The 23,089-nt window shown below is 36.8% G+C and overlaps 1 protein-coding gene across 2 annotated transcripts in view; it reads left to right on the top strand.

The window, feature by feature from the left end:
- The window catches only part of LOC118577112 (BEN domain-containing protein 5), a 1,024,598-nt gene that overhangs the window by 329,375 nt on the left and 672,134 nt on the right, over positions 1 to 23,089 (top strand). The window contains exon 2 of one of the 2 annotated variants that reach the window (XM_036177158.1): positions 16,096 to 16,190. In XM_036177158.1, coding sequence (XP_036033051.1) covers positions 16,153 to 16,190 — 38 coding nt within the window. In that variant the 5' untranslated portion in view covers positions 16,096 to 16,152. Of the gene's footprint in view, positions 1 to 16,095; positions 16,191 to 23,089 lie in introns of those variants that run through there. The other variant, XM_036177156.1, reaches the window with a different exon arrangement.

Genomic DNA, 23,089 nt, shown 5'->3' on the forward strand with positions numbered 1-23,089 from the left:
TCCTGATCTCTCTAGGACCTTTATCATGAAGGGGTGTTGGATTTTGTCAAAGGCCTTTTTAGCATCTAAAGACATGACCATGTGGATTTTTTCTTTCAGTTTGTTTATAGGGTGTATTACATTGACAGACTTTCGTATGTTGAACCCCCTTGCATCCCTGGGATGAAGCCTACTTGGTCATGGTGGATAATTTTTTGATGTGTTCTTTGATTTGGCTTGCCAGTATTTTATTGAGTATTTTTGCATCAATGTTCATGAGGTTGATTGGACATTAATCTGTACACTTATGAACACCTGATTTTTGACAAAGAAGCCAAAACTGTACAATGGAAAAAAGAAAGCATCTTCAACAAATGGTGCTGGTGTAACTGGATGTCAACATGTAGAAGATTGCAAATAGATCCGTATTTGTTGCCATGCACAAAACTCAAATCCAAATGGATCACAGACCTCAACATAAATCCAGTTACACTGAACTTGTTAGAAGAGAAAGTAGGAAGTAGTCTTAAACACATTGGCACAGGAGATCACTTCCTAAATACAATACCACTAGTACAGACAGTGAGAGCAACACTGAGAACCTTTTGTAGGGCAAAGGACACAGTCAATAAGACAAAACAACAGCCTACAGAATGGGAAAAGGTCTTCACCAACCCCACATCTGACAGAAGGCTGATATCCAGAATATATAAAGAACTCAAGAAACTAGACGTCAAAATACCTAACAGTCCAGTTAAAAAATGGGCTACAGAGCTAAACAGAGAATCCTCAATGAAAGAATCTCAAATGGCCAAAAGACATTTAAAGAATTACTCAACATCCTTAGTCATCAGGGAAATGTAAATCAAAATGACTCTGAGATCTTTTTTTTTTTTTTTTTTTTTTGACTCTGAGATCTTACACCTGTCAAAATGGTTAAGATCAAAAACACTGAAGACAGTTTATGTTGGAGAGGATGTGGAGCAAAGGGGAACACTCCTCCACTGTTGGTGGGAATGCAAACTTGTACAGGTACTTTGGAAATCAGTAGAGCAGTTTCTCAGAAAATTGCAAATCAATCTTCCTCAAGACCCAGCTATACCACTCTTGGACATATACCCAAGGTGCTCAACCATACCACAAGGATACATGCTCAGCTATGTTCATAGCAGCATCCTTTGTAATAGCCAGAACCTGGAAACAAACTAGGTGCCCTCAACTGAAGAATGGATTAAAAAAATGTGGTACATATACACAATGGAGTACTACTCAGCAGAGAAAAACAATGACATCATGCGGGCAAATGGATAGAACTAGAAAATATCATCCTGAGTCAGGTAACCCAGACTCAGAAGGACAAACATGGTATGTCCTCACTCATAAGTGGATACTAGATGTAAAGCAAAGGATAACCAGACTGCAACCTACAGCTCCAGGGAGGCTAGCTAACAAGGAGGACCCTAGGAAGGATTCATGAATCAATCACCTGAGCAGGAGAAATAGATGAGATCTACATGAGCAAACTGGGGGGAGGGGATGATGGAGGGTAAGGGATGGGGGATAAGAACATAAGGGAATGGGAGGTTCAAACTGGAACAGGGACAGAGTGGGAGAACAAGGAAAGAGATACTATGATTCGTGGGAATGGGGAGAAACAGAGTGCTAGGGAAGTTCCCAGGAATCCACAAGGATGACCCCACCATAAACTACTGGCAATAGTCTAGAGGGTGCCTGAACTGGCCTACTCTGGTGACCAGATGGCTGAATACCCTAAATGTCATCATAGAGCCCTCATCCAATAACTGATGGAAACAGATGCAGAGATTCACAGCCAGTTTGTAGGCTGAGCTGCAGGTGTCCAATCGATGAGAGAGAGGAGGGATTCTATGAGCAAGGGACATTGAGATCATTATGGGAAAATGTACAGAGATGACCAGCCAAACTAGTAGAAACACATGAACTATGGGACCAATAGCTGAGAAGCCCTCATGGTACTGGACTAGGCCCTCTGGATAGGTGAGACAGTTGTTTAGCTTGAACTGTTTAGAGGACCCCCAGGCAGTGGGATGAGGACATATCCTTGGTGCATGAGCTGGCTTTTTGGAGCCTAGTGCCTGTGGTGAGACACTTTGCGCAGCTTTGGTGTAGGGAGGAGGTTCTTGGACCTGCCTAACTGAGTGTACCAGGCTCTGCTGACTCCACATGGGAGGCCTTGTCTTGGAGGAGGAGGGAATGGATGGTTGGGGAGGAAGACTGAGAGGTGGGAGGAGGGAGGGGAGGGTCATCTGTGGTTGGTATGTAAAATGAATAGAAAAATCTCTTAATAATAAAAATGGATTAATAAATAAGTTTGTAATAAAGCCTTTAAAGATGCTATTAATTTAACCAAGGTATCAAGAACTCGACCATCCCTAGATGCTAAAGGAGGCAACAGAAACCCAGAGAGGCAAACGACCTAGCAAGTTTGCCAACTGCTCTTTGAGGACCAGACACCTAATTCTTCATTTTTATACTTCTGTAGTTGCACATTGTATGGGTGATGTTTCATTTTAAGTTTAAAAGTATGCCTGTTTTAACACTTAAAAAAAGAAAAGAAAAGAAAATGTCTTACACACTTTCTCTTCTATCTGGTTAGTCCTTGTTCCTCAGTAAAGAATCTACTTTGTAAGCTTGTGTGGTGGCACATACCTATAATCCCAGCACCAGGGAGATTGAGGCAGGAAGATTATATATTCAAGCCTTGCCTTGTTACATAACAAGACCCTGACTTGAGTTCCTCCCCTACAAAACTTTCTATTACCTTCGTTGTATTATTGACTCTTCTTCCACATTGGAGTGTGTGTGAATGTGTGTGTGTGTGTGTGTGTGTGTGTGTGTGTGTGTGTGTGGTTTGCAGCCTTGCCTAAGGGCCAAGGGACAATTCTTATTCATATCTATAATCACAGCTGATGCGGAGTAGGAATCTCATGCTTGTTTATTCAATGAAGTGAGTGGATAAATATATTCTTGAATAAGTAAATGAAAACTTAGAATAAAACTCAGTAAGAAATGCTGTCAAGTTGAAAGGAAGAGGGGGAGGACCCTGGGTGTTGGTAGATATTTATTCTGCTTAGAAAGAAGAAAGGGTCTCCCTGAAAGAAATTATTTTGCTTCTGTCCTTTTGGTCGTGCTCTTGTTTGATATGCTAAACTTCCTTTGATGAGAATGTTTTGTTGTGTTCCTCTTCTGTCGCTTTTGCTGCCTTCTCACAGTGTTCTGTGAGAGACAACTCCTCCACCGTGCAGTAAGCAAGCCAGTTCTTTATTGCCTATGTCAGAACCAGTATCTGGGTGGAGATTTTGACAACTGATAGTGACAAGACACAGGTACAACTCATAAGTAAGCTTTGGTAGTTCCCTGTGCCCCCTGTAAGAGATGTGGATTACTTTTAAATAGCTGATTAATTTTACTTCAGACTTTATCCTTTTGGTATGTTAAGCCCCAGATTCCTTAGCATAGTTTTAAAAATTTAGGTGACAACATGAGTGGGATAGATGCTTAAGTATGTGTATATGGTATTTATAACTAACTCCTTATATTTACATGCACATTTATTTTTGCCAACAAGTGTACACACATTTAGGTGTTTATCCTTGAACATGGAGATAAAGATAAGCATATATATGTGGTTTCCTAAGCACATTGTCTTGGTAAGTCTATTTAACTCTACTGACTTTATCATACAGATAAGGAAAACAGGTTCAGAAAGATGACAAATCATGGTCAAATTCATACAGTGAGAGATAGGTTTGGAACTCCCAATATTTCTTTCCAGAATGTAAGAAATCAAGTTTGTCTCAGAGTAGACAATATAAAAACTGTAGCATGGCTTGGAAGTAAGGGTGCTGTTGAGTTGAATAAACATACCTAGATTTTAATAAACTTTCACCCATGTTGTCTCTATGCTTTGGATATGTCATGACAACAAGGCAAATTTACTACATGTAATCCCTTCCTAGCCCATACTAAGATGGTTATATGGTGGCACATGTCTGAATCATATAACTACTCTACACAGACTTCTCCTATTATGTTAGTCCTTGTTTGGTTGACACAATAAGGTGGTAAGAATTAGTTGTTTCAAAAGGAGTTATTGGCTTTATTCATATGGAAACCACTCATGATTAACTTCAGAAATCAAAATCATTTTAAAACTTATGTATATAAGTTATAGCTAGTCATAGTAATATTTACAGTTAATGATTTTAAAATTATTAAGAAAGAAGAAAAACATGAAAAGTATCAAGAAAATGAGTAATCTAACAATGTAAAAATAATATTAAAGTAGTCTAACAATGAATAATAAAATAGAATGATAAAGGAGGTTTCACTGGATGTGAATATAACCATTTATAACTTCAAGAGAACATCAACTAGAGATTTCCCATCACTGAAGTGTATCATTGAACTGCAGTTATGAATGCAGTAGTGGACTGTCCCCAGAATAAAAATACAAATCTGTGAAATTGAAATGGAATTTCAGACATAAGGAACTTAACATATAAAATATTATTATTTATAAAAATAGCATTTAAAGTTATAAAAGAGAAGAATCACTTATTTAAGAAAACAATGTACTGAACATTTGAAAGACATTATGATGCACTTCACACTTTATGCTTAGATTTCCAGTGAAATTAATGGTAAATGTTTACATTTTCTATTATGAAAACTTAAATATCTGTGAAATAGTCAAACATTTGTCAGCCTTCACATTTTGCTTTTTTATTGACTTTAGTAAATATAACATTGTATCATAAATACCTTTTTCTTTTCTATTCTCTCATGCATCTAAAATCAGCATGTGTTATTCACATGTGATTTTATAACTTTTTATATCTATATATTCCACTAAAAATGCTATCATTCTGTGTTATGATGCTTGCTTTGCCTTTTCATTAAACGCAGTTCTGGATAATTGTCCCTTTAGAGCATTCATGTTAAATGCTGACTGGTGTTCTGTTTTGCCAATGAAACAAAATTTATCCACTCTCCTGAGTTAAGTGGTTTAGTTGTTTACTCTCATAAACAAATGGACCACAGTACCTATCTTCTGTTTTCTCCTTATGCAGTGTATAAATATGTCTTAATAGAATATATAGTTACAGGGTCACAGTGCTAAGTATCTTCAGCTTTATTGCCAAGTTTCCTTTTAACGAGATTATTTTATTTTGCATATTCATTATCAATATTCAGAACCGCTCTTTTTTCTACATAATTATCCTTGCTTGATATTTTCAAATTTAATATTCTTTTGCTAATTTCATGGCTAATGAGTGAATTCATTTCTTAGTTTATCTTCCCTCAACTGTTAATAATAGTATGATCATATATCCACATAGTCAAGAACTTTCTATTTTTTCAATAGTTACATCTTTATTCCAGTTTCTTTAATTCAAGAATTTGGTATATCTGCAAAAAACAGTGTTAGCACTTTTTAAAAATTGAGATTAATATAATTGCGACATCTATCCCTTTCCTTTCCTCCCTCTAATCCCTCTCCTATCCATCTTCTTGCTTGCTTTTAAATTCATGTCCTCTTTTTTATTACATGCATACTTGTATATGTATACATATATATTTCTAAATATAATCAGCTCAGTCTGTATAATGTAATTTGTATGTATGTTTTCAGAGCTGACAGTTTGGTATTGGATAACCAATCCATGTGCTCTTCCCTGGAAGACTATTTCTCCCATTCTCAGCATTCCTTAGTTGCCTGTAGTTCTTTGATAAAGTCAAGGCATATTACTCGTTCCTCTATCCACTTTAGCATATCTATTGTTCTCTGTCTTCAGTTCGTGTTTTGGAAGTCATGCTGGTAAGACTGCGTGGGTGTACCTTCTTATATTACTCACGGACACAATCTCACATCAAATCCCCTGATCTTACACTCTTTCTACACCTTCTGCAGTTTCCTGAACATTAGGTGCAGGAGTGTTTTGTAGATCTATCCATTGGGACTGGGCTCCTCAACTCTGCCTTTTGATTGGTTGTGGTTTTCTGCAATGGCATCCATCTGTAGCATGGAGAAGTTTCCTTGATTAGGGATGAGGACTACACTTATCTCCGGCATTTAGCATTTTTGTCTCCATGGGTATCTCCATTAGCTCATCACCTTTCACTGATAGTCAGCTTTTTACCTACTCACCAATAATATTGTATCTGGAATACGCTGAACCTATTCTTAGACTCTTTAATTTGATTTATCGGTTTGTCTCAGTAGACCATAAAACCACATCATCTTAATTAATAAATTGAATAAGCCACATTATTTAATTCAAATTTTATTTATTATTATTGAATGTCTGCAGTTGCTAATTTTTGCTTTTACAGTTCCATGCAAATGTTATAATGACATCAAATTTTATTCACACACACACACACACTCACATATACATATACATCTGGTGGGATTTTGATGAACTGCATTGATTCTTATAATAAATTTTAACTAATGAATAAATGATGACATTAAGTTCTTACAATTATTTATTACTCTTTGGCCTTAATGTTTTACAATTTTGTGTGTAAAGGTTTTGTACTTTTAGTTCCATTTATATATATTATTTACTACTTTTGAAACAATTATAAATATAATATGTCAAAATTTATATTTTTTGTTTTTTGACTGTATATAAATGCATATTTTAAATATTGATTTTGTATCAATGATTTCTAATAGTTAGGAGGCTCTAGGAATATCCTTTGTAGAAAATAATTTTGGCAGTGTATGTAATACACATTTTGGTTTTGTCCTTATAACTCCATTCTTTGCACTTACTTTCATTGCTTTGTTGCTGTGGGTAGAAAATCTTGAACAGGAGTGACAGTAGTACTAGCTGTCACTCTTCACCCTTTTTTTGTCCCCAAACTTACATGTACTTTATGATTAATTATGATATTATGATTGCATTTTTTAAACATTTTTCTTTGGGTAGATAACATTTATCAGATTAAGAAGTTCTTATAATTAGTTTTCTGGAGTAATTATAATTCAAGAGCACTACATTTTATCAAATGCTTTTATTTGACATTTAAGGTAAATTCTTTTTCTCTATAAATACATTATGATTCATTTAAGAAATTTGAAGCATTGAATTCCTAGAGCAGTTTAAATTTATTATAATTTATCCCCACCACCTACAGTAGATACAAGTCACCAATTTAGTGTAGTTTTTTTTGTGAAAGAGAGTGAGTTTCCCCTTTTAGTGGTAAAGCTTTTCAGATTTCATTGTCAAAGTTATGTGGTTGTACAACAGAAATTGAAAGTGTTTTCTCACTTTCAGTATCTAGAGCGTGGTGTGCAGTGTTGGTGTCTTATCTCTGTCACATCGTTGGGAAAATTCTCTAGTGAAACTTGCTATACTTGAATTTTCTATATGAAAAAGTTGTTAATATAATCAATTAACTTTATTTATCTAATAGAACTATGCTAGTTTGGTATATCCTCTGTAAGCATTAGTAATGAAGGTTTTTGTTTTAATAGCCACTTGTCCTTTCCTTCTAACTTTGGAAATTCATTGACATGGTGTTTTTATTTTAATATCTTTCCATTACAATGTGTTTACTTCTATTTGGGTTTTAATTTCTAATTTGTATAAGCTACATCTTTTGAAACATTGTTTTAAGACATTTTAAAAGCTTTAGAGTTACTATTGAAGTCTATATGGTATTTTGCAATCCATTATTCCTCTTACACTGCCACCTCTTTTCAACTCTTCCTCCTCCACCTCCTTTTCTTTTTTCTGTTCCTCTTCCTAGTCTTCCCACTGTTCTTCTTTTCTTATTTTTTGAAACAGAGTCTCCTGTAGCCCAGGGTAGTCTCAAATTCATTATGTAATTGAACATAACCTTGAACTGCTGATGCTCTTACCTCTGCCTTCAGAATAATGTGATTACAGATGTGTGTCTCCACACATTGTTCTTCATTGTAAACATTTTTTTTCTTTTTTTTTTGTTTGCTTTCTTTTTTGGTTTTTCTTTTATTTAAATAAATATTTTTATTAAAAAATTTATAATTAATTTAATTTTACATATCAGCCACAGATTGCCCTGTCCTCCCTCCTCCCATCCCCCAGCCTCCCCCCACCAGTCCACTCCCCATTCCCACCTCCTCCATGGCATGTCTCCCCTGGGGATTCAGCCCAGCCTGATAGACTCAGTTGAGGCACGCCCAGTCCCTTCCTCCCTGCACTAAGGCTAAGCAAAGTGCCTCATCACAGGCCCTAGATTCCAAAAAGCCAGCTCATGCACAAACAACAGGTCCTGGCGCCACTGCCTGGGGGCCTCCTAAACAGTTGAAGCTAGTCAAATGTCTTACTTATCCAGAGGGCCTGTTCTAGTTGCATGGGAGCTCCTCAGCTATTGATTCACAGTTCATGTGTTTTCTCTTGTTTGGCTATTTATCTCTGGGCTTTTTCCAATCATGGTCTCGATATTTTTTTTTCAATTTCTCTTTCATTTTATATATTCTTTCATATGATGAATGGAAAATTAAAGTTTCTTTTCTTAATTCTTGGTCTGGAGATATGTACGGCTGGATGGTTAAGAGCAGCAAGTGCTTCTTCAAAGGGTCAGGGTTCAGCAAACACACGGAGGTTCACAAGCACCTGTAACTCCAGTTGCAGAGGATTGAACACTGTCTTCTGACCCCCACAGGCTCCTAGACTCACATACATAATCATACACATAAATAATTAAGTCTAAACAATGTTACACTATAAACCTCCCATTATAGTTAGTATGTTAGGGGTGTGTGTGTGTGTGTGTGTGTGTGTGTGTGTGTGTGTGTGTAGGGGAGAATAACTTGCTCTGGAGATCCAACTCAGATCTCAGATTTGGCTGCAGGTGTCATTACTACTGAGCCATATCTTTGGGCCACCTTTTGAAATACACTGCACTAGAATTTGTAATATGATTTTAATAGAAGCAACATTATTGACATTTTATTTCCTAATAAAGGGAATATTTCTTATATTTCTTCAATAAATATGATTGCCATAAATTTTGTATTTTGTTTGTTTGTTTGTTTTGTTTTGGTTTGGTTTATTTTGGGAGGGTTGAGACAGGGTTTCTCTGTGTAGCCTCGAACTCACAGAGATCTGCCTGCCTCTGCCTCCTGAGTGCTGGGATTAAAGGCATGTGCCACTACCGCCTTGCTTGCTATAAATTTTAATAGTAGTTATAAAGAATATGAGATACTCTTCAACTTCTACTTGCAAAGAATCTGTAAATATTTGAATGAATACTAAATTTATCAATAGCCTTTTCTATTTGTATTTGTGGATAATTATTATTTATTATTAACTTATTCATATAATAAATGACACCAATAGGTTATTTTTAAATTTGACATATAGTTCTATTCCTAGAATGCATCATATCATGTTATTATATTATTTTTTGTCTATATGGAAGTGTACTGATTGGTAATATTTAGAAATAGATAATATTTAGAAAAATCTCAACCATGGCTTATAATTGAGACTGGGCAACACTTGTTTTCCTCTCCAGAAGGTCTTGCTTGGTTTTGCTTCAAGATTTTAAGAGCCTTACACAATGAATTGAATAAATTTCTACCTTTTTAATTTTTTTCATTTTATAAACCATTAACACAATTTTAAAAGTCAAGCACTACTACAAATGCCTCCCCCAAATATTTGTTTGCTCATGCCCTCACTTTTGGTTCTTACTCTTTAAAGGATCTGAAAATTGCTTCTATAGAGAACAAGAGAGTAAATGATTTAGACTTTGAGACTTATTAAATTTCTGGGGAACTGTTCAGCTCTGCTGCCAATGTTGTGAAAGCAGCATGGTAACCCTCATGAATGGGCTTGACTTTATTCGCAGAAAGAAAGCAATCAGGATTTGGCCCCTGTGCTAACAGAAATCACTTTGATTTATTTGACTGTTTTCTGTGTAATTTGTATATGTCTAAATAAAAATCTCTATTATACAATTTACTATATATTCCCCTTCATTTTAGCTAGGGCTTGTTGACCCTTTGTTATAGATAATTTCATTCCTTAATAATTCTGCTGCTAGATAATTCTTTCTCAAACTCTCAATATACTTTTTCTTTTGCATCTGACCTCCTACCTTTTAATATCTAATTCTATTTCTGTTACATTCGCTTTCTGTGAACCTAGGACAAACTGACTGTTTCTTCAAGTTCTTGTAAGTTTTCTTGCCTGGGTCTCTGCTTCTATTGAGTATCTTTTACTGCTGCATGTTCCGAATGGCTTGGTTTTAGGGAGCCTGGCTGGGACAACAATGAAATGAGTAGAGGGAAGACACACACACACACACACACACACACACACACACACACACACACACACACACACACTAACATTGGTATCCTGTAGGATTCTCTAACCCACAGCACTGCAACCTGGAACCCCAGCAAGTTTGTCAGGTACAGCACTAGGGGAGGGGTTATCTAGTCTCCTAGGCTAGATAGGTAAGCAGTCTCATGTTGTAATCTGGGAGGAAGAAGCTGCAGCTGCTAATCTTTGCACATCCTGATCAATGGTTCATAAACACTCATACCCAGACTCCCAAGGAAGGCTTTTCCATCCCTCTTATGCCTGGCCCATATGGTTAATAGTTTCGTCAATTTATCATGGGCCAATTGGTCTCTGTATCTTCATTAGGCCATGCTCATGTCAAAATACAGTTCACTCAGGACTTCACCAACTCAGGGCTTTCTCTGTCCCCTACATTTTGCTATTATCAAGCTGGCATTTTTTTGGGGGGTAGTGTTCTAGGTCTTTATTTGAAAATATTTACATTTGAGAGTTGGTAATACCTGAGAAGAATCTTCTAACTTCCTCATTGGAACTTAAGTCTGACAATAATGCCTGGTACCTGCTCTCTTCTGTGTCTGATATCTCTAAACCCAGAATCTTTCTCTGCTTCAGCTTCTCCAGTATGTGATCTCTAAAGCTGGCCACATGGAGTAAGGGTAATCCTTGGGACTTGATGTGAGATGGATAATCAGTTTAATTTCTCTTAGTAATACTTTTGGCCACACCCTGCATAGAACTCCTGTCTTTAGAAGTACCAAATGCTTCCAGTATTTTGTCTTTGTTTCTTTCTATGCTGACTGCATAGTCCTTACTTCTTAAACCTTCTTGTTTTCTACTATGAATCCATAAGGGTCAAACCTGTCTGTAGCCTCTGGTCTGTAGCCTCTGGTCCCGCAGTTGTTCAATCCCAAATAAATACACAGATGCTTATATTAATTATAAACTGTTTGGCCTATTGCTTGGGCTTATAACTAACTCTTGTGCTTAAATTAACCCATAGTTTTTGTCTGTGTTTAGCCACATGTCTTGGTACCTTTTCTCAGGCCAACCTTCTCATCTTACTTGCTCTGTCTATGCTGAGGACTCCATCTTTGCCTTTCCTCTTCCCAGCCTTCTCTTAGTCTGGTCACCTCACCTACATTTCCTTCCTGGCTACTGGTCAGTTTGCATTTATTTAAACCAATAGGAGTGACAAATCCTATCTTTACAGTGTACAAGAGCATTAGCTCACAGCACTTATCTGTGGGCTGCTTTTGCCATGTCACAATGTCATACTGGAAGCTAAAATATTTATGATTAGTATGCCTAAAAAGGCATTTTGCCCTTATTTTGAAGTGGTAGTCAATCAGTAGTTTTCTGGTCTCTTGCACCTTCTCTGGTTTGCTTTCAAACTGTTGTCTTTACTTTATTTTTTTCTATATATTTTTTCTGATAGCCTACTTTAGGTGGTCTTGTAATTCCCAAATCTGAACATTTGTGCCTTTCACAACCCTTACCATAATTATATTCACCTGTTTTTCTCTTTCAGTTTGCCCTTGTCACTTTATTGTGTCTCTTTTTAGATAATTTTTAATGAGATGCATTTAGAGTTTTATTTCTTTCCTCTTTATATCTTGTTAATATTTTATTTCTTGTTCTGTGTGCTTAATTTTGGATTTCTTCAGCTCTTTCTTATAGTTTATTGATTATTCTTGCAGTAACATCTATTATGCATTTTAATCTGAGAGATGAATATTTAAATCCAACTGTATTTTTAAGGGTAGTGAGGTTTTGTTGTTGTTCATGGTGTTCTCTTGTGTTTAAAACATTAATTTAAGTTATTACTTTCAATACTTTGTAGTATACCAGAGTTTCATAATCTATATTCCTCTCATTCAGCTAATTTTTTTGGCTGATTATTCCTCTTAGTTGTGGTGTTGTCAATCCACGTGCCCTTGGCCCTGTCTCTTTGAGCTGAAGGTGAAGCAGAACAAGAAGGCCAAGAGAAATCATAATAGATCACTTCCTGGCTTACAGGAAATAGAGACTGTGGGAGGGCCAAGGATAAGACACATCTTTCGGTGAAATTCCCCCAGTGCCCCACTCACTCCAGCTAAGCTCTACTTGTATCTTCCCACCACTGTTAAAGTGTTATCATATTGGAATGCACTAAGGGCTCATCCACGGACTAGGTTAGAGTCTTTACAATACAACCACTTCCTCCAAAGTCTACCAGCTAGCAAAGTATTCCCCCAATGTACCAGCCTGTGGGGGCAGTTAATAGTCAAACTATAACAACAAGAGGCAACAGATGGCTTCTGTCTTATAAAGTTCATTATTCTCAAAGCAAATGAGAAATGGCTCAAATGTCAGTCTCTGGGGTTGGAGTCTAAGGAACTGTAATTCTCAAAACAACTGCAGGTAATTCTAATCTATAAGGCAGAATAACATGAATGAAATGATTAACTGAGAATGAGTAATAAGGATCATTAGTTACATTTTCTTAAAAGATTTTTTTTATCTTGATTGCTTATCACCAATTGCTGCCTTTGGGATGGGCAGGAAGTAGTTTCTTGTAAATGATTGGAGAGAGACTATATAGGGGGTATGTAATCCAGCAGCAAAGGTATGGGCCTTTACAATCAGAGCAACCTGGAGCTCAAGTCCCAATTCCACTATTTACTAGTTTGGAGATTTTTGTTCATGGGATAACGGCCATTCATCTGGCTCTTACTAGTTTTATTTTTTTTCCTGTGTAAGACTGAGTTAAAATATACAATCTTTGTTTAAGAATGTAATAGCTAAGTGATACAAAATATTTGAAAATACCTGAGACATTTTCTAACAGTAAGATGCTAATAATTACTAAAAATTTCCACTTTCCACATTTTTATTTCACTTTGTCTGTTTGAATCATTTTTATTAGCTTTCTCCCTTTATTAATAATCTAGCTCCTGCATATACAATACAAATTCTAAGTTCACTGGAAATGGATTTGACACTTGAAATCTCAAAAGAAAAGGGAGGATTATGCCTTGTGAGGTTCAAAGGCCATTTGTCCCCTTGATATTGATTTTCTTAAATCAGATAGTAGCCAAGACCTTGGGAAAAGTAATTGAACTGACAACCAGCAGATCTAAGTTATTAATAATGGAGCAGCCTTGGACATTCTTGATGACTTAATGTAATGACAGAAGGAAGGTCTGAAATGCCCAGAGTTGGAGTCAGTGGCTCAGTCTCTGAGGAGAAAAGAAAACACAAGTTATTCCTGAGAAGTTATTTCATGGAATAAAGTCTTTATGCTAGTTCTAAATACAATAACAGAGGAAGAGGTCTTATTTTGATTTTTTTAATAAAGCAAAAACTTGGAAAACTTAAAATTTGCTATCATATTTCTTTTTTCCATTATTAAAAAACTGATCTACTGGGGGCTGGAGAGATGACTCAGAGGTTAAGAGCAGTGACTGCTCTTCCAGAGGTCCTGAGTTCAATTCCCAGCAACCACATGGTGGCTCACAACCATCTGTAATGAGATCTGGTCCCTCTTCTGGCCTGTAGTCATACATGCTGTCTACATAATAAATAAATCTTAAAAAAAAATGATCTACTAATGGTTACATTATCTTCGACTCTTAGTAAGCAACTACTCAAGAGTAAAATCATGGTTGTCTTATCATTTTTATCCCTTGAATACAAATATCAATATTGTCATCTACTAGTTGTATGACATTGAGCAAGGGAAGTATCCTCTCAGAGATTTAGTTTCCATATCTTTAAAATGGAGAAATATATGTTTTAATTATAGTTATGGAAGAATATGTACAATCTTTTATGTAAAATCCATATAACACCTCACATGTAAATAATTGTTGAATAAAGTAGGCCATGAGTTTTTGTATGCTTCATCTTTTTTTGCTGTAACTGTAGTTGAAGGCTTGACAAAGGTAATATCTCAGAACCTTTTTCTTTCCTCTAACTATTCTATTTGTCTGAACCCTAGTCCTCAGGCATCATGGGATTTTTCAGTGGTACTGGGTGTGTTTCAATCCAGTTCACCTTTCTTTCATAATTTTTTGTCTTACCTTATGAATAAATGGGTTCATTTAAACAAAGGTCTGATTGTTTTTTTCTCTTTTTTTTATTTATTATATTTGTGTTTTCATTTTACACACCAGTCATGGGTAACCCTGTCCTCCTCCTTCCCGCCCCTGCCCTCACCTTTCCACTAGCCCCTCCCCTCCATTCCCATCTCCTCCAGGGCCAAGATCCCCTGGGATTCAACTCAACCTGGTGGATGCAGTAAGGCAGGTCCAGTTCCCTCATTCCAGGCTGAGCAAAGTGTCCCTGTGTAAGCCCAAGGTTCCAAACAGCAAGCTCATGCACTAAGGACAGGTCCAGGTCCCACAGCCTGGGTGCCCCCCAAACAGTTCAAGCTATTCAATTGTCTCACCTATTCAGAGGGCCCAGTTGGGGGCTCCACAGCTTTTCGTTCATAATCCATGTGTTTCCATTAGTTTGGCTATTTGTCCCTTTGCTTTTCCAATATTGGTCTCAACAATTCACACTCTTACAGTCCCTTCTCTTTCTCCACAATTGGACTCCAATGACAGGGAAATGGATGAGATCTACATGAACAACCTGGACGACAGTGGGAGTAATGAAGGGCGAGGTTCGAGGGAAAGAGAGCTTAGGGGAGCTGGAGATCCCAGCTGGATCAAGAACAGAAAGGGAGAACAAGGAATAATAGACCATGATAAATGAAGACCACATGAGAACAGGAAGAAGCAAAGTGCTAGAGAGGTCCCCAGAAATCCACAATGATACATCCACTGTAGACTACTGGCAATGGTCTAGAGAAAGCCTGATCTGACCTAGTCTGGTGATCAGATGGCCAAACACCCTAATGGTCGTGCTGGAACTCTCATCCAATAACTGATGGAAGTGGATGCAGAGATCCTTGGCCAGGCCCCAGGTGGAGCTCCAGGTGTCCAATTGTCGAGAAAGAGGAGGGACTGATTGTTTTTTTTTTATCAGTACTACCACTCTGGAAATCCCTTAGGCATCTAGAACACTCCACTCCCCTGTTGTAAGGATAAAATGACAAGAGGAGATGATTTACTTGAGCGCCTACAGTTCTACAGTGCATGCTGAGCCCCACACACTGGCCTATAGAAAAGGACAGCACAGAGGAGTTACAGAAGAGGGCATGTAGCTCTAAATACAGTCAAAGAGCTTCCAATAGCTGGAGAATATTTCTGTTGTAATTTTGTACTGAGTTAGTATCTTTAGTCTCCTTGAATATCAAAGGTCTGTCTTTACCCTAATGACATTATTCATTTCCAGGCAAATTAGTAGCTAAATTTTATTGAGAATCCTATATTACCTAATGAGAGTCTAAACACTATACATACATTAACTCCTTGAGTTCCCATCAGAATCCCACTATGTAGGTATGATCACTACCATTTATCAACATGGGGATTATTATCAACTCATATCACAAGGTCCCAAAACCCCAAAATGTTAGTGTTAGAAATAAATATCAGGCTTTCAGAGCTTCAAAACTACTTAAGTAGAAGTCCATTTTAGCAATTAATTCAAAAGAATAAGATTTGTAAGCTGTCTTAGCCAGCTCAAACAAGTTACAATCTGTGATCACTGTTGTACTGTGGGGTGCTAGTCTGAATGTCTTCTTTTAACCTCTGCTTATGCTTTTCTGTCTTAATTATCAAAAAGTGGCAATTTACATAGCAAGGACTTCTGACAAGTTTCTGTTTCTTTTCAGAGGGTCATTTTCAACATTGTTAACTTCAGCAAAACTAAGAGTCTTTATAGAGATGGGATGGCACCTATGGTGAAATCTACCAGCAGACCAAAATGGTAAGTGACCCAGAATTGCTAAAGTTTACCCTTGCCTAGCTGGGGCACAACTCTACTATAGCTGAGCAGTAGGAATCAGAGGAGTTTCTATTTGGCTATTATCTGGGGTCTATGTACTGTATCATTCTTTCACAATGTTAGGAATTTGTTCCCATGCTTACTAGAACCAACATTTGATTATGAGAGAAGTTACAGTATAGGATTTAGTTAAATTATTGTCCTATTTTAATTTATTATGCATCTTTGGAAATATACTTAAAATTGGACCTCCACCCACTCCTCTTCCTTTGGTCTGCTCTAAATATAGGTAATGTGTAGTAAACCTAGGAAGACATTGGAAACTATAGTTTAGCCCAACCTATGATTTGTGGACCAAATGCATCCCAGAATATCTGTGAATGAAGTCCAACACATTTGCAGATGACAATGTCATGTCACAAACATGGTTGGGTACCCTGGATATAGTTCAGTACTTCTTCCTTCCTTCCTTTGTGTGTGTGTGTGTGTGTGTGTGTGTGTGTGTGTGTGTGTGTGTGTTTTCGTGGTATTTTCTATAGACATTGTGGTTTCAAGAGTTTTATTTGTCCCGTTACTATGCTGTGGAGAAGATAAGTTAGAGTTAGATAGGACTGCTTACTAAATGTAATGATTATGATATTAATAGTAATAATAATAACTACCATTTGTTGAGACCTAATTCTTTTGCAAACATTTTACTTATGTAGTTAATATTTTCACACTTTTGTAAGAAATACTTTTAAATATAACAAACTTCAGATAAAAAAGTTGAGGCTTGGGAAAATTAAGTATTTTATAAAAGCCATAAAAGCTAGGGGGTAACTAGCTATTTATACATTGCTTCATAGAGTTTTGAAACTGCTTCATCCTATCTTCCATCTATTCATTTATTTATTAGACCAACATTTATTGAGACTAACAAAGTGAGAACTTTTAAAGACAGAAACCAATATTAGTCATCTGTCACACAGTAGGTGTTGAAACAAATGCTGTGGAGACTGAACTGAATTCCTTATGAGAATTTGTATGTAAGGCACCTGTCACTTGCTAAGTGCTCCATAAATGACATCTATTATTAATAATATGTAAAATGCTATACAAATGCAAGGAATTGTTAATATTATTCTAGCTTTGATCCTTGTTCAAATTTTAATGACTACTGAGTAGATACGTCTGTATTTATAGAAATGTCTGTATTTATAGAAAACTAGAATTTCATAAATATTGAATTATGCTTTTATCTACAAATGACGCTTGGCAATTTTCTATAAATGCTAGCTTGTGAAGCTCAGGTTTATAAAAATGCAGACATTTGATAACAGTTATAAAAACTGTTTATTAAATGTTAAAAATATCTCTGATCTTTTTTTACTTTACAGCATCGAATCAATTAAACATCTGCATTTTGATCTCTTTCTGTCAGTTTGGTCTGGGCAAAAGAATAAGGCTGGAGTCTCTCAATCCAGCCCAAGAAGGCAGTAATATAGGCAGGCATGTGTGTCGATGGATACCCCAAGCCAGTTAAACAATATCACTATGTATCTGTTCATAAGAGCCTTTGAAGAACATCATGCTTTTTCCAAGTTCTATGTTAAGATCTCATGCAGCAACAGTAATTGCTATTACCCTTTCCAGATGTAACCTTTGGGTGCTCTAATTCTCTCTCCCCTCCCCTACTGTCTCCTAAACCCATCTCCCTTCTCCCCTCTCCTCCCTCTTCTCTCCTTTCTTCTCTTCTGTCTCCTTCTTGCTTCCCTCTCTCACTCCCACATTCCCTACAACTCCTCATATCTCAAATTTTACACTTAAAAATGTTGCATTTTGGTACCTGTCCTATTCTTTACCACTTTGGTTTTCTCTGTGTGTGTCTATCTACCACTCGGTCTCTTTCTATCAGTACCCACTCTCACTCTCATCCCTTGAAAAGATTTTGAAATATTAATGAGTCCTTGTATTTGTATTATTATACCTTAGAATCATGTTAATACCCATATCCAATGTTGGCAGGCCTCAGCAACAGCAATTATCCATATCCAGTCATTGAGTTTTTCTAGTCTGAAGTAACTTCAAGTTTCAGAACTGAGTTTTTGCTGTTTATCAAGCCAACTGGGTACAAAATAACCTTGCAAACCATCCTGTTTATCTAATTCCTCTCTTTGCTGCCTAGAACTTGAATATGAAGCTGCTCACATTGTTTTAATCTCCTTTTCCCTCAATCTAATTGTTTATATATTTATTTATCAGGATTTTTTGAGCATTGTCATGTTCTGTGCATTGTATTAAATGTTGGGGTGCAGAGTGGATATGAATATGCAAAGGGAACTCTCATAGAAATTTTATTAAATAATCTCCATAGATTCTAACCATTCCTCTAATTACCATTATTTTACACTGACTATCTTGTAGTTGAAGTTTTTCTGCCTGGCCCACAGTCAGGACAAATCTCTTTCACCTGACAGGACCACAGATGCTCAGACCCAACCAAGTAAACACACAGAAACTTACATTGCTTACAAACTGTATGGCTGTGGCAGGCTTCTTGTTATCTACTTCTTCTATCTTAAATTAATGCATTTCTATTAATCTATACTTTGCCACGTGGCTCGTGGCTACCAGTACCTTACATCTTGTCATGGCAGCGGCTGGCCATATCTCTCTGCCTTTGCCTTCCACTTCCCAGAATTCTCCTCTCTCCTTGTCCCGCCTATACTTCCTGCCTGGCTACTGGCCAATCAGCATTTTATTTATACAGATCAATATCCACAGCACTATCCTTTCTGTTCCTTTTGCTATTCTTTCCCTAGGATATTTGGTTGTTCCTTCTGCCAGTTACCTAGACCAGAACCTACCTCCCAGGAGCTATTATCTCAAATTTCCCAGTGGCCATGACCATTTGCCTGTCAAAATAATATATTTTGCTGAGTTCAAGGAATTTATCACAATTTAGGACTCCAGACAAGTGGCTTAATTCAAGCCTAGCAAGTACCTTGCAGATCCCATATTAAAATATCTTCGTCCGTGCTTGTTTAATTCCAGTTTTCCCAGTATGAAGACAGTATTATTTTTTCTTGCCTGAGATTTTACTGTTTTTAGTAATATCAAGTAAATTTTGAGTTTTAGAGAAACTCTTATCTCAGGATAGATGTTAAAGACTTTACATTATCTGGACTTTTATCCATGGAGATATTGAAGGTAGTATTTCTTTGCTTTTCAAGTTAAAATATTCTTGATGTGTCTCATAAGGAGCTATAAGTGGTCCCAAGACTTTTGCATTTAGCATGAACCTGGAAATCTGTTAGTTATAGAAAGTAAATGAAGAAAAGACACATCAGAGAAACCATTATGCAAATGTATGACCACTCAGTGCTTTCCTGTTTTAAGGAGATAAAGTAAAAATATCTAGTAGCAAATGCCAAGGCTATGGGAAATTCTCTGACTGCTTTAGTGCAGTATAATTAAGTCTGTTCATACACTAGCCCTCTTAATGACTATAGTTAGTGATTGTAGCACTAATGTTTTCATTCATAACTCATCAATATTTCTTGATAGTGCCAAGAGTAAGTTTACTATTTGTTAACACTGCTGGAAACTAGCATTGCTAGACAGCTCATGTCTGTATATTTGTATATACAGATATGGAGGCTAGAAATATTTACACAAGTAGTTAATGGTGATGCCATTCAGAAGCTCATTCACCTAGTGCAGTCTTTCAACCAAATGCAATGCATAGGGATGGTAGGAGAAGGAACACAAGAAGCACAGAGAAGCATGTTGTTGTATGGTCTTTGGTTGATTTAAATGACTGTCTCTGATTTCCTTTCCAATACAGTAGACTAAGAAGATTGGAATAAACCTCAAAAGTAATTTCTACTTACTATTTTCTTGTTAGATTCTGTGGCAATAAATATGAACCTGATCCAATTTTGTTTTTGGTTTTGTGAACTGCTTATAAGTATACTTCTAGGAAACTTTAGGAAGTATGTAAAGAATGCTGTGGGATTAAGGAGAGGAAACAAATGGATGTTAGTAGGGAGGGCCCTATAAACTAATTGAGATACTCCATGGAGAAGGTGGTATTCAGCTGGATTATCAATGGATGGGACATGAACAAAAATAATTGGGCTACCAAAGGAAGAAGTAACAATATACATGGTTGCTACATTTTTAAAATATTTGTAAATAGTAATAATACAACTTGCTCATGCTGCCATAAAAAGTAAATGTGAAATAGATGTGTAAATACTTTTTAAAGTCTAAAATGTCTTTGTAGTAAAACAAAATTTCAGATCCCTATTTCTTTCCCCTTGATTTATCTAATATTGAATTTTGTGAGCATTATTCTCCCACCTTTCCTCTGCTCCATCTGCCTATTAATAACTGCTTACTGAGTAGTTTATGATGTGCCAGTAACTCTGTGAAGCACTGAGGCATGGTGGCTAATGCATATAATATGGGATATACTCTGTTGTACTAAAAACTAAAACTATACCTCTAAGGAAATAGTTTAACTAGTGTAATGGGGGATTGACTATGCTGTGGAAACTATCCATCAGTCTATGTATCATTTAAGACTTAATCTAAGACAGTAAAATGTTTAGGCAGGTAAAAGAATTTCCCACAAAAGCCCAGTGATCCGAGTTTAATCCCAGGGACCAACATAAAGTGGAAGGAGAAAATAATTCTTTAGAGTTGTCATTTGGCCTCCAAACATACACTATGGCATGTGAGTGTTCCCATGCAATCTGTCTCTCAGCTCTCTCTGTCTGTTTCTTTCGCTTGCGTGCACGTGCGTGTACACACACACACACACACACACACACACACACACACACTAATAAGTAAATGAAGATTTTCAGAGTTTTAATATACTACAATAATAAAAATACTTTCACAGGAAGTATCATTTATTCTGAGAGCTAAAATATAAATAGTAGGTGGAGACATATATATGAAAAAATATATAATGTATTTAAAACCTAAAAATGAGAGATAACATTACTTTTTGATCCACAAAAACTGTGATTGAAACATTAAAGAATGAAGAGACTGTATTTGGAGAGTTGCATAGGAATTAAGTCAAGACAGGCTTCATAAGGCAATTGTATTGGAGTCTACTGGCTGTGGATAGAAATTTAGGAAATCAGCAGACAAATCACAGTGTGACTGTCATTGTAGAAGACTCAGTCTTACTGAATAGAGAATATATTGGGGATGAATGAGATGAAGGGATGCTGACAAAAGTGTAATGGCAGATGCCAGACAAGGGCTTCAGATTTCTTGGAGCTTTAGTTACAACATTTGTGGGATGACCAGCTTGTTGTGTAGGTACTTAGATTGGAACTCTAGTCCTCATGATAGTACAACAAGTGTTCTTAACCACTAAGCCATTTATCCAGCTCCACAATTTATAATATTAACCCTTATTTCTAGGTATTTAAATTTTTCATATTTTAAGAGGATATAACTTCATACAGCATTTTTCTTTTTCATCATTTTTTCTTTTGTTTATTATTAAGAAATTTTCTGTTAATTTTACATACCAACCACAGATCCCCCTCTCCTCCCTTCTCCACCTACCCAGGCTTCCTCCCCAACCCACCTCCATTCGCACCTCCTCCAAGGCAAGGCCTCCCATGGGGAGTCAGCAGAGGCTGGGACCTTCAGTTAAGGCAGGGGAAGGAGCTTGGACCTGCATCAATTTTATATAATTATCTCCTAAGCTAAAACCTACAGAGTTAGTGAATATATGCTCTTGCTACATACACTCTCAAAAAAATGTGTCCTTCATTTAAAATGGTAACCATCAACTTGCATTATATCAGAACTGCAATATGGAAATCATTAAGAATTGACAATGAGCCAGTTGGTGGTGGTGCACTCCTTTAATCCCAGCACTTGGGAGCAGAGGCAGGCGGATCTCTGTGAGTTCGAGGCCATCCTGGGCTATAGAGTGAGTTTCAGGAAAGGTGCAGAGCTACAAAGAGAAACCCTGTCTCAAACAAACAAACAAACAAACAAACAGAACTGACAGTGAGCCATGCCATGGTGGTGCATGCCTTTGATCTCAGCACTTGGGAGGCAGAAGCAGGTATATCTCTTTGAGTTTGACCTCAGCCTGGTCTACAGAGCAAGTTCCAGGACAGCCAGGGCTATACAGAGAAACCCTGTCCTGAAAAAACCAACTAAACATCAACAACAAAAGAGAATTGACATGGAGGGGCTAGAATAGTACAGAACTTGCTGATCTTACATGAGGACTGAAGAAAAGGATAGGCATATACAATATAAAATGATCCTGTGATTCCTTTGATTGCCCTTTTGCTGTCCTTTAATTTTACATCTCAAGAATATTAATTTAATATGATAAACCAAGTTTCAAAATTAAGTATTATTGCATAAAAAGATAAATAAATATTGCAGACATTGCAGAGCAACCCTTCAACACAATCATCTTGGCCATTCATTTTATGTTCAGTCTATAGCAGCATTACTCTGTGGTCAGCCTCAGGCCATTGCCATTTGTGTAAGGCATGAGAACACTTTTCATGTATGACTGCATTAAAGTGGCCTCTATCCTATGGCAAGACCTATGGTAGATAATAAACTCTATTGGTTTGCCAGTGTTTTTACTTTCTGTTGTTTCTTCTTGATATCCTAAAACCCCTTATTTAGCCTTTCTGCATTAAGAACTGAAGCAAACAAAGACTTACACAGGTAAAGAGAAGAGGAGTGGCAGCTGGAATCCTGAAGACCTCGGAAATGATTCAACACATATGACCTGGGCTTGGGAGGTATTGAAGGGTTGCTCCCCAGCTTGTGATATCAGGACATTGTGGAAACTTTAAATGTTGCCTGGGGAGATGCTTTGGTCTTGGGGCATG

Source organism: Onychomys torridus, chromosome 2, assembly GCF_903995425.1.
Source record: "Onychomys torridus chromosome 2, mOncTor1.1, whole genome shotgun sequence".
NCBI classification, from domain to species: Eukaryota; Metazoa; Chordata; class Mammalia; order Rodentia; family Cricetidae; genus Onychomys; species Onychomys torridus.